The following is a 16,952-nucleotide window of genomic DNA, read 5'->3' on the forward strand; positions in this document are numbered from 1 at the left end:
CCCATGCCTATGTCCTGAATGGTATTGCCTAGGTTTTCTTCTAGGGTTTTTATGGTTTTAGATCTAACGTTTAAGTCTTTAATCCATCTTGAATTAATTTTTTTTATAAGGTGTAAGGAAGGGATCCAGTTTCAGCTTTCTACATATGGCTAGCCAGTTTTCCCAGCACCATTTATTAAATAGGGAATCCTTTCCCCATTGCCTGTTGGCCACCATAGCTTCAAGTCAACACTGCAAGGTCTACTGGGTATTGGAGCATGTGCTAAACACCTTTGGTCTTTCTTCTATTTGTGTTTTCACTTGGTAATGAGGTTCTCACGGGCACCACTTTTGGTTCCACTGGCTGTTTATCCCTTCCTTCCTGGGTTTCCTATTTTGCAAATGGTGCCATAATCTGTCCAGTTGTTCAAGCCAAAAGCCTTGACTCTTTCTTCCAATAAATAACAAAAGAGTTGTGTATTATAAAGGCTTCATATCTCTCTGGAGCATCCACTTTTTTTTCCCTTATCTCTACTCGAGTTATGGTCACCATCATTTCTGGACTGGATTGTTGCAACTGTTTCTTTGGATTGAACCTGTTTTGAGGCTTGCTTCTCTCAAATTACCTTTCACACTGCAACCATAATGCTATATATTTATAAGACAAATATAACTGTGAGATGATGTCAGTGGGAATAGCAGAATAATGCCCTCCAAAAATCTCCACAAAAATAGAGAACACTGTCAAAAAATAGTCAGAATCAACTTTTTTTTTTTTCAGAACTCTGGGTATCAACCCAATGCTTGAAGCAATATAGAGAGTGTTCATTCAAGAAAAATAGTAAGAATAGTGAGTTCTGTCATGTTTCAACTTGCCCCTTTCTCATTACCCCCAACTCTGTGGTAACCTTGAAAACCAAAAAACTAAAATCACTATGAAAACTAGCAACCTGGAAGCCACTGAAGGGAGCTGAATGGAGTTAGAGCCCCTTAAAAGTCCCATTTCTAGAAAAATGTCATTATTTGACCTGTCTAGTGGTGCCCTGGGAGATCTCACTTGCAGCTAAGGAATGGAAAACCAAATAGTGTATTTTCTCATTTCTCAGTGGGAGCTAAGCTATGAGGACGCAAAGGCATGAGAATGATATAATGGACTGAGGAACTGGGAGGGGGGAAGATTGGGAGGGGGATGAGGGATAAAAGACGACACATTGGGTCTAGTGTATTCTGCTTGGGTGATGGGTGCACTAAAATCTCAGAGATCACCACTAGATAACTAATCCATGTAACCAAAAACCACATGTACCCCAAAAACTATTGAAATAAAAATAAAAATTAAAAAAGGAACAAGGTAATGAAAAAGAATAAATATAGTACTAATTTAAAAGAAAGAAAAATCCTGAAATCCTCCCCACTGTTTCTAAGAATCCTCTTTTTCCTCAGCCTTTTCTCTACCTCCTCAGTCCTACAGAATTATGTACTGTTTCTTTGTTGGTGCAAGACTCCAAAAGCCTAAAATGTGGTGTTTTCACTGTTACTTTAAAAAAAAACAACCACCCTGGTATTCACACACATAATTATTCCTGTTTGACTTTTTCTTTACTGTTGTTTCAGTTTCAGGAACTTTTACTGGAGATTCTGCAGAGAACATGCAGAGTCAGCATGCAGCCTTCCTTCCTGATTTTGATCACTCTTCCTTTTGCTCCTTCCTCTTTTAAAAAAGTGTAAGATGCTTTTATTTGTGTCTTTGAGAGACTGTTCTTTAGTGGAGAATAATATCTCTGTTTTAGTCTGTCAAGCTTTGGTTAAAAAAACTCATTCCTACCCACTTCCACATTATATTGAAAGGTAGAAAAAGTCAATTTAAGAAACATTTTAAAACCCCACATATTCAGAATATTGGATACGTTATAAATGATCCTCAAGTATGGGCATAAGAATGTTTAGAGTACCCCATCAGATTTAACAAAAAGATATATTTATACTGGTTTCTGGCATTCAATTTATGTTCTTTAAATATCTCAAAGACTCATTTCTAAATCTTCTAGCTCCTGGAGAAGGGCTGTCTCTTTTTGAATTTTCTCCAGCTGCTTTTTTTCCTAGCTGTTTGCCGGTTGCTGCTTGTTATTTCAGTTGTTTGATTGTTTTTCAGTTTCTTAGGTTCTCATGTTTTCCCTGCTATCTCAAAATCTCTTCATGTTGGCAGAGAGAAGGTATTTTGGGGGTGTGTTTCCTGTTTTGCAGCGACTGGCCTCATGCTTCCTTTGTTCTTAGGGGATGTTTTGGGAAATGGCTTATTATTTGCCCTTGTAGTTTCATATTCTCTGCGGCCCCTCCTCATGCAGCTTAAGACCAATGACTTGTTCATTTCTTCTAACTGGAGTTCTAAAAGTCATTGCAATATTGGCTCCTCACAGGGTACTTAGAACTGCTTGATAAGTTATTGATTTTATTGGAAATACTATGTCCAGAATTTTTTGCTAAGGATTTCTGCATTTGATGGCATGATATTCTTGTGCAGGACAGAGCTAGTATAATGGAAAATCTCACACCCATTATTAACACATAACCTGGGGGCACATGTAGTAGTTGTTGCAAGACAGGTTCAGTATACAAGTATCAGTCATGTATTACACCATATTAATAGAATGAAGGACAAAAATTACATGATCATCTCACTGGATGCAGAAAAACACTGTACAGCTCTTTATCTGGGCACCAAGCAAAGTATGTAAAATTTGAAGCCATAGGTTTGGAAATAAGTTTGTGGTTTTTAACACCCCACAATTTGTCCCCTTGATTTCCAAACCCATACAGTGGTAATATGTATGAAGGCTACAGCAGACTGTATTACAAGAGCCAGTTCCAAAGTCAAGTTTACAATCACACAGCAAGTAGAGAATTGCTGCTTTGACAAGAGTTTTCCTAGAGGGCCCAACTCATTATAAATGGGATCACTCTTCAGTATTTACATTATAGCATTTTATTTGTTGCAATATAGAAACATGTTTGTTATTGACAGTAGGAAACCATGGTTTTGTCGACATCTGCACTACCTATTACCAACTCACCGGTAGCTTTTAGATTGTATTTTAGTTCTCACTGCTAATGTTACTTTGCCTCAAACCAGGAAACAGGCACCATCTTGGAAGCAAGGAGTAAGCCTTTACCAGGCACAGAATCTATTGTGGGATACTATTTGTAGAATAATATATCCAGTGAAAATATATTTCAAAACGAAGGTAAGATAAAGACATTAAGATTGAAAGAGAAGGAATTGCTGTGAATACAGTCACACTTCAAGATAAGAAAATTTTCCTTCCTTCCTTCTTTCTCTTCTTTCTCTTCTTTCCTCTTTCTTTTTTTCACATTTATTCCCCTTTTATTAACTGATTTAAAAGGCAACTTTACAAAACAATATGTATATTATTGTATTGTAGAATGTATAACATAGAGAAATGTAATGTTTACTAAAAAAAGCACAGAGAAGGTGATGGGAATATAGCTATATTGGAGTAAGAAAATGACAAGAGCGGGGAGGAGCCAATGGCTGAATAGGAACAGCTCCAGTCTACAGCTCCCAGCATGAGCGATGCAGAAGCCGGGTGATTTCTGCATTTCTAACTGAGGTACCAGGTTCATCTCACTGGGGAGTGCTGGACAGTGGGTGCAGGACAGTGGATACAGTGCACCATGCATGAGCCAAAGCAGGGTGAGGCATCACCTCACCAGGCAAGTGCAAGGGGTCAGGGAATTCCCTTTCCTAGTCAAAGAAAGGGGTGACATACGGCACCTGGAAAATTGGGTCACTCCCACCCTAATACTGAGCTTTTCCAATGGGCTTAACAATCGGCACACAAGGAGATTATATCCCGTGCCTGGCTCGGAGAGTCCTACACCCATGGAGCCTCGCTCATTGCTAGCACAGCAGTCTGAGATCAAACTGCAAGGCAGCAGCGAGGCTGGGGGAGGGGCACCTGCCATTGCCGAGGCTTGAGAAGGTAAACAAAGCAGCTGGGAAGCTCAAACTCAGTGGAGCCCACCACAGCTCAAGGAGGCCTGCCTGCCTCTGTAGGCTCCACCTCTGGGGGCAGGGCACAGACAAACAAAAGGCAGCAGTAACCTCTGCAGACTTAAATGTCCCTGTCTCACAGCTTTGAAGAGAGTAGTGGTTCTCCCAGCTCGCAGCTTGAGATCTGAGAATGGGCAGACTGCCTCCTCAAGTGGGTCCCTGACCCCTGAGTAGCCTAACTGGGAGGCACACCCCAGGAGGGGCAGACTGACACCTCACATGGCCAGGTACTCCTCTGAGACAAAACTTCCAGAAGAACGATCAGGAAGCAGCATTTGCAGTTCACCAATATCCACTGTTCTGCAGCCACTGCTGCTGATACCCAGGCAAACAGGGTCTGGAGTAGACCTCCAGTAAAATCCAACAGCCCTGCAGCTGAGGGTCCTGACTGTTAGAAGGAAAACTAATAAACAGAAAGGACAACCACACCAAAAACCCATCTGTATGTCACCATCATCAAAGACCAAAGGTAGATAAAACTAGAAAGATGGGGAAAAAACAGAACAGAAAAACTGGAAACTCTAAAAATCAGAGAGCCTCTCCTCCTCCAAAGGAACGCAGCTCCTCACCAGCAATGGAACAAAGCTGGATGGAGAATGACTTTGACGAGTTGAGAGAAGAAGGCTTCAGATGATGAAACTACTCCAAGCTAAAGGAGGAAGTTCCAACCCATGGCAAAGAAGTTAAAAACCTTGAAAAAAAATTAGATGAATGGCTAACTAGAATAACCAATGCAGAGAAGTCCTTAAAGGAGCTGACAGAGCTGAAAACCAAGGCACAAGAACTACGTGATGAATGCACAAGCCTCAGTAGCCTATTCAATAAACTGGAAGAAAGGGTTTCAGTGGTGGAAGACGAAATGAATGAAATGAAGCAAGAAGAGAAGTTTAGAGAAAAAAGAATAAAAAGAAATGAACAAAACCTCCAAGAAATATGGGACTGTGAAAAGAACAAATCTACATCTGAATGGTGTACCTGAAAGTGACGGGAGAATGGAACCAAGTTGGAAAACACTCTGCAGGATATTATCCAGGAGAACTTCCCCAGTCTAGCAAGGCAGGCCAACATTCAAATTGAGGAAATACAGAGAATGCCACAAAGATACCCCTCGAGAAGAGCAACTCCAAGACACATAATTGTCAGATTCACCAAAGTTGAAATGAAGGAAAAAATGTTAAGGGCAGCCAGAGAGAAAGGTCGGGTTACCCACAAAGGGAAGCCCATGAGACTAACAGCTGATCTCTTGGCAGAAACTCTACAAGCCAGAAGAGAGTGGGGGCCAATATTCAACATTCTTAAAGAAAAGAATTTTCAACCCAGAATTTCATATCCAGCCAAACTAAGCTTCATATGTGAAGGAGAAATAAAATACTTTACAGACAAGCAAATGCTGATAGATTTTGTCACCACCAGGCCTGCCCTAAAAGAGCTCCTGAAGGAAGCACTAAACATGGAAAGGAACAACCAGTACCAGCCACTGCAAAAACATGCCAAATTGTAAAGACCATCAAGGCTAGGAAGAAACTGCATCAACTAATGATCAAAATAACCAGCTAACATCATAATGACAGGATCAAATTCACACATAACAATATTAACCTTAAATGTAAATGGGCTAAATGCTCCAATTAAAAGACACAGACTGGCAAAATGAATAAAGAGTCAAGACCCATCAGTGTGCTGTATTCAGGAAACCCATCTCACGTGCAGAGACACACATAGGCTCCAAATAAAGGGATGGAGGAAGATCTACCAAGCAAATGCAAAACAAAAAAAGGCAGGGGTTGCAATCCTAGTCTCTGATAAAACAGACTTTAAACCAACAAAGATCAAAAGAGACAAAGAAGGTTATTACGTAATGGTAAAGGGATCAATTCAACAAGAAGAGCTAACTATCCTAAATATATATGCACCCAATACAGGAGCACCCAGATTCATAAAGCAAGTCCTTAGTGACCTGAAAAGAGACTTAGACTCCCACATATTAATAATGGGAGACTTTAACACCCCACTGTCAACATTAGACAGATCAACGAGACAGAAAGTTAAAAAGGATACCCAGGAATTGAACTCAGCTCTGCACCAAGTGGACCTAATAGACATCTACAGAACTCTCCACCCCAAATCAACAGAATATACATTCTTTTCAGCACCACACCATACCTATTCCAAAATTGACCACATGGTCGGAAGTAAAGCACTCCTCAGCAAATGTAAAAGAACAGAAATTATAACAAACTGTCTCTCAGACCACAGTGCAATCAAACTAGAACTCAGGATTAAGAAACTCACTCAAAACCGCTCAACTACATGGAAACTGAACAACCTACTCCTGAATGACTACTGGGTACATAATGAAATGAAGGCAGAAATAAAGATGCTCTTTGAAACCAGTGAGAACAAAGACACAACATACCAGAATCTCTGGGACACATTCAAAGCAGTGTGCAGAGGGAAATTTATAGCACTAAATGCCCACAAGAGAAAGCAGGAAAGATCTAAAACTGACACCCTAACATCACAATTAAAAGAACTAGAAAAGCAAGAGCAGACGAATTCAAAAGCTAGCAGAAGGCAAGAAATAACTAAGATCAGAGCAGAACTGAAGGAAATAGAGACACAAAAAATCCTTCAAAAAAATCAATGAATCCAGGAGCTGGTTTTTTGAAAAGATCAACAAAATTGATAGACCGCTAGCAAGACTAATACAGAGGAAAAGAGAGAAGAATCAAATAGATGCAATAAAAAATGATAAAGGGGATATCACCACTGATCCCACAGAAATAAAAACTATCATCAGAGAATACTACAAACACCTCTATGCAAATAAACTAGAAAATCTAGAAGAAATGGATAAATTCCTCAACACATACACCATCCCCAGACTAAACCAGGAAGAAGTTGAATCTCTGAATAGACCAATAACAGGCTCTGAAATTGAGGCAATATTTAATAGCTTACCAACCAAAAAAAGTCCAGGACCAGATGGATTCACAACCGAATTCTACCAGAGGTACAAGGAGGAACTGGTACCATTCCTTCTGAAACTATTCCAATCAATAGAAAAAGAGGGAATCCTCCCTAACTCATCTTTTGAGGCCAGCATCATCCTGATACCAAAGCCGGGCAGAGACACAACAAAAAAAGGGAATTTTAGACCAATATCCTTGATGAACATTGATGCAAAAATCCTCAATAAAATACTGGCAAGCCGAATCCAGCAGCACATCAAAAAGCTTATCCACCATGATCAAGTGGGCTTCATCCCTGGGATGCAAGGCTGGTTCAACATACGCAAATCAATAAACGTAATCCAGCATATAAACAGAACCAAAGACAAAAACCACATGATTATCTCAATAGATGCAGAAAAGGCCTTTGACAAATTTCAACAGCCCTTCATGCTAAAAACTCTCAATAAATTAGGTATTGATGGGATGTATCTCAAAATAATAAAAGCTATCTATGACAAACCCACAGCCAATATCATACTGAATGGACAAAAACTGGAAGCATTCCCTTTGAAAACTGGCACAAGGCAGGGATGCCCTCTCTCACCACTCCTATTCAACATAGTGTTGGAAGTTCTGGCCAGGGCAATTAGGCAGGAGAAGGAAATAAAGGGTATTCAATTAGGAAAAGAGGACACTAAATTGTCCCTGTTTGCAGATGACATGACTGCATATCTAGAAAACCCCATCGTCTGAGCCCAAAATCTCCTTAAGCTGATAAGCAACTTCAGCAAAGTCTCAGGATACAAAATCAATGTGCAAAAATCACAAGCATTCTTATACACCAATAACAGACAAACAGAGAGCCAAATCATGAGTAAACTCCCATTCAGAATTGCTTCAAAGAGAATAAAATACCTAGGAATCCAACTTACAAGGGATGTGAAAGACCTCTTCAAGGAGAACTACAAACCACTGCTCAATGAAATAAAAGAAGATACAAACAAATGGAAGAATATTCCACGCTCATGGGTAGGAAGAATCAATATCATGAAAATGGCCATACTGCCCAAGGTAATTTATAGATTCAATGCCATCCCTATCATGACTTTCTTCACAGAATTGGAAAAAACTACTTTAAAGTTCATGTGGAACCAAAAAAGAGCCCGCATTGCCAAGTCAATCCTAAGCCAAAAGAACAAAGCTGGAGGCATCACGCTACCTGACTTCAAACTATACTACAAGGCTACAGTAACCAAAACAGCATGGTACTGGTACCAAAAGAGAGATATAGACCAGTGGAATAGAACAGAGCCCTCAGAAATAATGCCGCATATCTACAACTATCTGATCTTTGACCAACCTGACAAAAACAGGCAATGGGGAAAGTCACCGTGATTGTTAAATTCACAGTTAACAAGCCTCCCCACCCCATGTTTTGGAATTTTGGGATGTTAAATCCACTTGTTCCTTTTGTTTTGCAATTTCTCATTATATCTTTACCTGTGCATCCCTCTCCTTTGACAAACACAATGTTTTGTATCATTTTATTAAGAATGATATACTCTATAACTGCACTGTTCAAAACGGTAACCACTAACCACATGTGGCCATTTAATTATATGATTTAAAATTAAAATGTAAAATTCAGTTTCTCCATCACATTGGCCACCTTGCAACTGCTCAACAGCCACATGTGCTAGTGGCTGCCATATTGGACAGGGCAGACTGTAAACATTTCCATCACAGAATACTCTGTTGAACAGTACTGCATTATAAATAAACACTTTACAAGAAACCACAGAACAACTGTCAAATACATCTCAATATGACTGCAGGAAATCTGTGGTCTATTCTTTTGGCTTGACCCATTTTCCAAAATTGCCTTGGAACCATGGAAATAAAATGAATTTTAAAATGTCATAGTACTCTAAAACATGCACCTCTACTCAGCCACTGCCCTCTCCTTCCTCACCTCCTCCCAACATCTATCTTACTCCTCATTTAAGGCTGTAGTCACATCACTTACGAGAATCATGGGACGTAGGGGAAATGTTCCATGTATGCTCATGTTCAGAAGGGACAGGAGTGAGAAGGCTTGAACAAGAAATTTCATCAGGGAGATATTTAAAACTGTGCTTGGAAGTCTGTACAGATGATCTAAAAGATGAAGCAGGAGAAGCAATATTTGCATCTCCAAACCTAGAGGAACAGTGCAAAAACAGAAGTACCTATCTCCAGTTGCTGGGAGTGAGGCCAGTTGTTAGCTCTCAGCTGTTGAGCCGTCAGACCTGTCCAGAAATTAGCTTGTGCTGAAGAAAGATGCCCTACGTAAGTCAAGTGTCTTCTCCTGGGGAAGTTTGCATCCGATGGGGATTATAAAGTCCTGCTTACTCTCCTTCATTCTGAAAGTCCAGCCAAACTTTAGAACTCCCTGTAGAGTCTATATTTGTTGTGACTACATCTCAGTCTCACTTCTCCCTGCCTAATCCTGGGTTCTTCCCTTCCCCCTCCAGCACTTTTCCTGAGAAGATTCCCTAATAAACTTCCTTCATCCATTTTATCTTCATCTCAACAGTCTGCATTCCTTGGAACCCAAACTTTTGAACATGTACATGTACATATCACTTATGTTAGGAAACACAGTGATGTAATTTGCAATATTAGTACATCAAAAGGAAAAAGACATGGAATTATATCAGTCAACATTAAAATAAATTTTTCTAAATTTATACCTCAGATAAAAGACTTTAATAAAATAGGACTAAGCAAAGTATAGCCACACTGATTTTAAAATAAACTAATTAATTGCCAATAACCAACATCAATATTAATGATAAGATATTAGGTGCCCTACAGGTAAATAAATAATAAAAACACATTAACTCACTTTTGAAAAGGTAGCAAGCAATTGTAATTATACAAGAGAAAGCAACATAAGATATTTTTGGAAACAAGGAGGGAAAATTATCACTATTTGCAACTGAGTCTATGATAAACCTAGAAACTCCCAGACAATCAAAAGGAAATTTTTTAAATGCTAGGATGTGGAGAAATAGAAACACTTTTACATTGTTGGTGGGACTGTAAACTAGTTCAACCATTGTGGAAGTCAGTGTGGCGATTCCTCAGGGATCTTGAACTAGAAATACCATTTGACCCAGCCATCCCATTACTGGGTATATACCCAAAGGATTATAAATCATGCTGCTATAAAGATACATGCACATGTATGTTCATTGTGGCACTATTCACAATAGCAAAGACTTGGAACCAAGCCAAATGTCCAACAATGATAGACTGGATTAAGAAAATGTGGCACATATACACCATGGAATTCTATGCAGTCATAAAAAATGATGAGTTCATGTCCTTTGTAGGGACATGGATGAAGCCGGAAACCATCATTCTCAGCAAACTATCACAAGGACAAAAAACCAAACACTGCATGTTCTCACTCATAGGTGGGAATTGAACAATGAGAACACATGGACACAGGAGGGGGAACATCACACACTGGAGACTGATGTGGGGTAAGGGGAGTGGGGAGGGATAGCATTAGGTGATATACCTAATGTTAAATGACGAGTTAATGGGTGCAGCACACCAACATGGCACATGTCTACATATGTAACTAACCTGCATGTTGTGCACATATACCCTAAAACTTAAAGTATAATAAAAAAAATTTTAAAAAAGAGAAGTTACTGACCCAGGAGTATGAGACTTTTACACCCATGAATCTTACATACACGGAGTTATATAAGGGTGGGAAAAACCCTGTATCAAATGGTGCATTAAAAATATTTATTCACCTTCAAAAAAAATTAAATGTTTTAAAATATTGAAATAAGTAAATTAGCTGTTTATGAAATTAATTTACTAATTTTATTTTATTTCTCTTATAAAATAAAAGCCCTTTAGATAATAAGGTAAAAGGATAAATTCTGATTTAGAATAGCAACTTAAAAAGTTAAAGTCTCATGAACAAACTGGGTAAAAACCGTTATGTGCTCTCTATGAATAAAGACTTAATACTCCACCAAAGGGCACAAAACCTGCCACATACTTTCCAGAAGTGTTGTAACATTTTACACTCCCATCAACATTGTATGAGAGTTCTGATTGTTCAAAATTCTCACTTGTTGCCTGTCATTTTGAATTTTATTTTAACCATTCTGAGTAATGTGCAATGTTATGTCATTCTGAAATAAACTAGGTATTGAAGAAACATACCTAAAAATAATGAGAGCCATCTATGAGGAACCCACAGCCGACATCATACTGAATGAGCCAAATCTGAAAGCATTCCCCTTGAAAACTGGCCCAAAACAAGAATGCCCTTTCTCACCACTACTATTCAACATAGGATTGGAAGTAATATTGGCTGGAGCAATCAGCCAACAGAAGGAAATAAAGGGCATCCAAATAGGAAGAGAGAAATTTACACTATCCTTGTTTGCAGACAAGGTTTCTATATCTAGAAACCCCCATAGTCTCTGCCCAAAAGCTTCTTCAGCTGATAAACAGCTGCAACAGAATCTCAGAATACAAAAATCAATGTACAAAAATCACTAGCATTCTTATACACGAACAACAGTCAAGCCAAGAGCCAAATCAGAAATACAATCCCATTCACAATTGCCTCAAAGAGAATAAAATACCTAGGAATAGAACTAACTAGGGAAGTGAAGGATCTCTGTAATGAGAACTACAAAAACACTGCTCAAAGAAATTTGAGATGACACAAACAAATAAAAAACATTCCATGCTCATGGATAGGAAGAATAAATATTGTTAAAATGGCCATACTCTGCCTGTATTAGTCAGGGTTCTCTAGAGGGACAGAACTAATGGAATGTACATATATATTTCACACAATAGGCCGTCTGCAGGCTGAGGAGGAAGGAGAGTCAGTCCAAGTTCCAAAGCTGAAGAACTTAGAGTCTGATGTTTCAGGGCAAGAAGCAACCAGCATGGGAGAAAGATGTAGGCTAGGAGGCTAGGCCAGTCTCTCTTCAGATTTTTCTGCCTGGTTATATTTTAACCATGCTGGCAGCTGATTAGATTGTTTCCACCCAGATTAAGGGTGGGTCTGCCTTTCCTGGCCCACTGACTCAAATGTTAATCTTTTTGGGAACACCCTTACAGACATGCCCAGGATCAATACCTTGTATCCTTCAATCCAATCAAGTTGACACTCAGTATTAACCATCACACTGCCCAAAGCAATTTAACGCTTCAATGCTATTCCTATCAAACTACCAATGACATTCTTCACAGAACTAGAAAACAAACTATTTTAAAATTCATATGGAATCAAAACAGAACCTGAATAGCCAAGGCGATCCTAAGCAAAAAGAACAAAGCTGGAAGTACCATGCTACCCAACTTCAAACTATACTACAGAGCTTCAGTAACCAAAACAGCATGGTACTGGTACAAATATAGGCACATAGACCAATGGAACAGAATAGAGAGCCCAGAAATAAGGCCACACACCTACAACTTCTGATCTTCAAAATAGCTGACAAAAACAAGTAATGGGGAAAGGACTCCCTATTCAATAAATGGTGCTGGGATAATTGGCTAGCCATATGCGGAAGATAGAAACTGGACCCCTTCCTCACACCATATACAAAAAATCAACTCATGCTGGATTAAAGACTTATATGTAAAACCCAAAACTATAAAATCCTTGGAAGATAACCTAGGAAATGCCATTCTGGACAGAGGAACTGGCAAAGATTTTATGATGAAGTTGCCAAAAGCAATTGCAACAAAAGTAAATTTGACAAATGGAATCTAATTAAACTAAAAAGTTTCTCATAGCAAAAGAAACTATCAACAGAATAAACAGACAACCTATAGAATAGGAGAAAGTTTTTGCAAACTATTTGTTCTTTATAGATGCTGGATATTAGACCTTTGCATCTGACAAAAGTCTAATATCCAGTATCCGTAAGGAACTTAAACAAACGTACAAGAAAAAACAAAAGACCCCATTAAAAAGTGGGCAAAGGACATGAACAGACACTTTTCAAAAGAAGACATACATGCAGCCAACAAGCATATGGAAAAAAGCTCAACATCACTGATCATTAGAGAAATGCAAATCAAAACCACAATGAGAGACCATCTCACACCAGTCCAAACGACTATTATTAAAAAGTCAAAAAATAACAGATGCTAGTGAGGTTGCAGAGAAAAGGGAACACTTATACACCGTTGGTAGGCGTGTAAATTAATTCAACCATTGTGAAAGCAGCGTGGTATTTCCTCAAAGATCTAAAAACAGAACTACCGATCACGCACCTCCCCTCTGCCTGCCGCCATGTACCGCTACGTGGGCGAAGCGCTGCTGCTGTCCCGGGCCGGGCGGCTGCCCTGGGCTCCGCGGCCACCGACTCGGCTGGGTTGCTGGGCCGGGCCCGGGGACAGCCCGCCGCCGCCCCGGAGCCGGGGCTCGCATTGGCCGCCCGGCGCCACTACAGCGACGCGGTGGCCGACCGCGAGGACGACCCCAACTTCCTCAAGATGGTGGAGGGCTTCTTCTATCGCGGCGCCAGCATCGTGGAGGACAAGCTGGTGGAGGACCTGAGGACCCGGGAGAGCGAGGAGCAGAAGCGGAACCGGGTGCGCGGCATCCTGCGGATCATCAAGCCCTGCAACCATGTGCTGAGTCTCTCCTTCCCCATCCGGCGCGACGACGGCTCCTGGGAGGTCATCTAAGGCTACCGGGCCCAGCACAGCCAGCACCGCACACCCTGCAAGGGAGGTATCCGTTACAGCACTGATGTGAGTGTAGATGAAGTAAAAACTTTGGCTTCTCTGGTGACATACAAGTGTGCAGTGGTTGATGTGCCGTTTGGGGGTGCTAAAGCTGGTGTTAAGATCAATCCCAAGAACTATACCGATAATGAATTGGAAAAGATCACAAGGAGGTTCACCATGGAACTAGCAAAGAAGGGCTTTATTGGTCCTGGCATTGATGTGCCTGCTCCAGACATGAGCACAGGTGAGCGGGAGATGTCCTGGATCGCTGATACCTATGTCAGCACCATAGGGCACTACGATATTAATGCACACGCCTGTGTTACTGGTAAACCCATCAGCCAAGAGGGCGTGCATGGACGCATCTCTGCTACTGGCCGTGGTGTCTTCCATAGGATTGAAAACTTCATCAGTGAAGCTTCTTACATGAGCATTTTAGGAATGACACCAGGGTTTGGAGATAAAACATTTGTTGTTCAGGGATTTGGTAATGTGGGCCTACACTCTATGAGATATTTACATCGTTTTGGTGCTAAGTGTATTGCTGTTGGTGAGTCTGATGGGAGTATATGGAATCCAGATGGTATTGACCTAAAGGAACTGGAAGACTTCAGATTGCAACATGGGTCCATTCTGGGCTTCCCCAAGGCAAAGCCCTATGAAGGAAGCATCTTGGAGGCCGACTGTGACATACTGATCCCGGCTGCCGGTGAGAAGCAGTTGACCAAATCCAGCGCAGCCAGAGTCAAAGCCAAGATCATTGCTGAAGGTGCCAACGGGCCAATCACTCCAGAAGCTGACAAGGTCTTCCTGGAGAGAAACATTATGGTTATTCCAGATCTCTACTTGAATGCTGGAGGAGTGACAGTATCTTACTTTGAGTGGCTGAAGAATCTAAATCATGTCAGCTATGGCCGTTTGACCTTCAAATATGAAAGGGATCCTAACTACCACTTGCTCATGTCTGTTCAAGAGAGTTTAGAAAGAAAATTTGGAAAGCACGGTGGAACTATTCCCATTGTACCCACAGCAGAGTTCCGAGACAGGATATCGGGTGCATCTGAGAAAGACATCATGCACTCTGGCTTGGCGTACACAATGGAGCATTCTTCCAGGCAAATTATGCGCACACACATGAAGTATAACCTGGGATTGGACCTCAGAACAGCTGCCTATGTCAATGCCATTGAGAAAGTCTTCAAAGTGTACAGTGAAGCTGGTGTGAGCTTCACATAGATGGATCATGGCTGACTTCCTCACTATCCTCTTCAAGTGTAACTTCTGCAGACCTATCACAAGTTTACATGTAACCACAGAAATCCCTTTCTCTCCTGACTCATTAATAATGGATACCATTCTCAACAAGTCAATCCAAATCAGCCCATTGAGAAAGAAATTAAGGTTAGGGGATCATGTACAAGCTGAGTGTGAAAGTAGAAATCACCTACACCAGAGAGCCATTTTGGTATTTTGTCTTTAAATAAAAAGCCTCCTCCATCTGGCTGTGCAGCCTTGCTCTGTGGCTTTTCCCAACACAATCAGTGCTAGTGCTGGGGAAGGGATAGTCAAGAGCACTCAGTTGCTTACTTATTTTGCTCTGGGTGAGTCTGGGACACGCTGTAACTTTAACACATTTAAGAAGTAGGTGTGTGGCCTTTTCAGAAGGTGGCATGGTCCTCAAGTGAGTTCTTAGTATTTTATATCAGCAAAATAACTCAATTTTGCAGGTCGCAAACAAATATAAAAGCTGTTTCTGTTTATGAATTTTATTCTTTTAGAATAGAGTAAGTACATGCTGCTGTAATAAAATTGCCTTTAATCACTTAACAAGCCTAACCTTGACTCAAACCGTGAATGCCTATAGAAATAATAAATGAAAAAAACTAGCATTTTTATATCATAAAACAATGTCATTTATAGCTTATCATTCATGTATTGTTGTCCAGCAGACATTAAAAGCCCTGTGGATAATTATCTTCATACCTGCAAAATGGTGGAGGCTATTTTCGTTAAAACTGTCAGAATTTGCTTACTATAATTATGACACAGTCCAAAGAAGGCAGTAATCTTTTTATCATGTTAACTAATTGTTCTCTTTTGAAGATCTATGGTTGACTAATTAAACAATAATTCAAGTAGAGTGTCCCAGAAAAAAACCACTTGGGCTCCCTGTTTGGAGTCTGGCTGGCTCTGAGCATTGCCAATGGCCCCTACTCACCTGACTTTGTATCCTCTCCTTTTAGAGGCTTTGCATTCTGCACCCAGCTTCACTAACAGTGGGCTGAAAACAACCTTGGGTTGAGTGTTTCATTTGGGAGTTATTTGGCCAGGGCCTTTTGAACAGTAGTGTCCCCATGAAGTGCTAGATAATATATGTGTAAGAATCAGCTTTTATTTTTTTTAACTATAACACCCTTCAGAAATTTCTAACTACTTTGTAACTGCATGGCTTAACCTGGTGATAAAAGCAGTTATTAAAAGTCTACGTTTTACCAAAAAAAAAAAAAAACAAAACAGAACTACCATTTGAACCAGCAATACCATTACTGGGTATATACTCAAAGAAATATAAATCATTCTATCATAAAGACACATGCACATGTATGGTCACTGCAGCACTATTCACAATAGCAAAGACATGCAATCATCCTAAATCCCCAACAATGGTAGACTGGATAAAGAAAATGCAGTACATATGCACCATAGAATACTCTGCAGCCATAAAAATGAATGAGATCATATCCTTTGCAGGAACATGGATGGAGCTGGAGGCCATTATCCTTAGCAAACTAACACAAGAACAGAAAGCCAAATACCACATATTCTCACTTATAAGTGGAAGCTAAATGATTAGAACAGATGAACATATAGAAGGGAACAGCAGACACGGGATTACCAGAGGGTGAAGAGTAGGAGGAGGAGAGGATCAGAAAAAAGAATTAATGAGTCCTAGGCTTAATATTTGGGTAACAAAATAATGTGTACAACAAACTTCTATGACACGGGTTTACCTGTGTAACAAACTTGCACATATACCACTGAACTTAAAATAAAACTTAAAAAAAAATGATGCTAAGCAACTTAGTTATTCATATATCTCCTTTTCTGAAGTATCTGTTCAATTTTTGCCCATTTTTATTAGGTTATGTGTCTTTTTTAAATTATTGAGTTATAAA

At 40.1% G+C, this 16,952-nt stretch overlaps 1 protein-coding gene across 1 annotated transcript; it reads left to right on the forward strand.

Annotated features, from left to right (window-relative positions):
• The first annotated feature begins 13,336 nt into the window (after window positions 1-13,336).
• Window positions 13,337-16,267, forward strand: LOC129047354 (glutamate dehydrogenase 1, mitochondrial-like). Its single transcript, XM_054559969.1, is given in 2 exon segments — window positions 13,337-13,379; window positions 13,382-16,267. Coding segments are annotated over 2 exon segments (1,674 nt in total). The 3' UTR covers window positions 15,013-16,267.
• Window positions 16,268-16,952: the final 685 nt, after the last annotated feature.

Source organism: Pongo abelii, chromosome 6 (genome assembly GCF_028885655.2).
Source record: "Pongo abelii isolate AG06213 chromosome 6, NHGRI_mPonAbe1-v2.0_pri, whole genome shotgun sequence".
NCBI classification, from domain to species: domain Eukaryota; kingdom Metazoa; phylum Chordata; class Mammalia; order Primates; family Hominidae; genus Pongo; species Pongo abelii.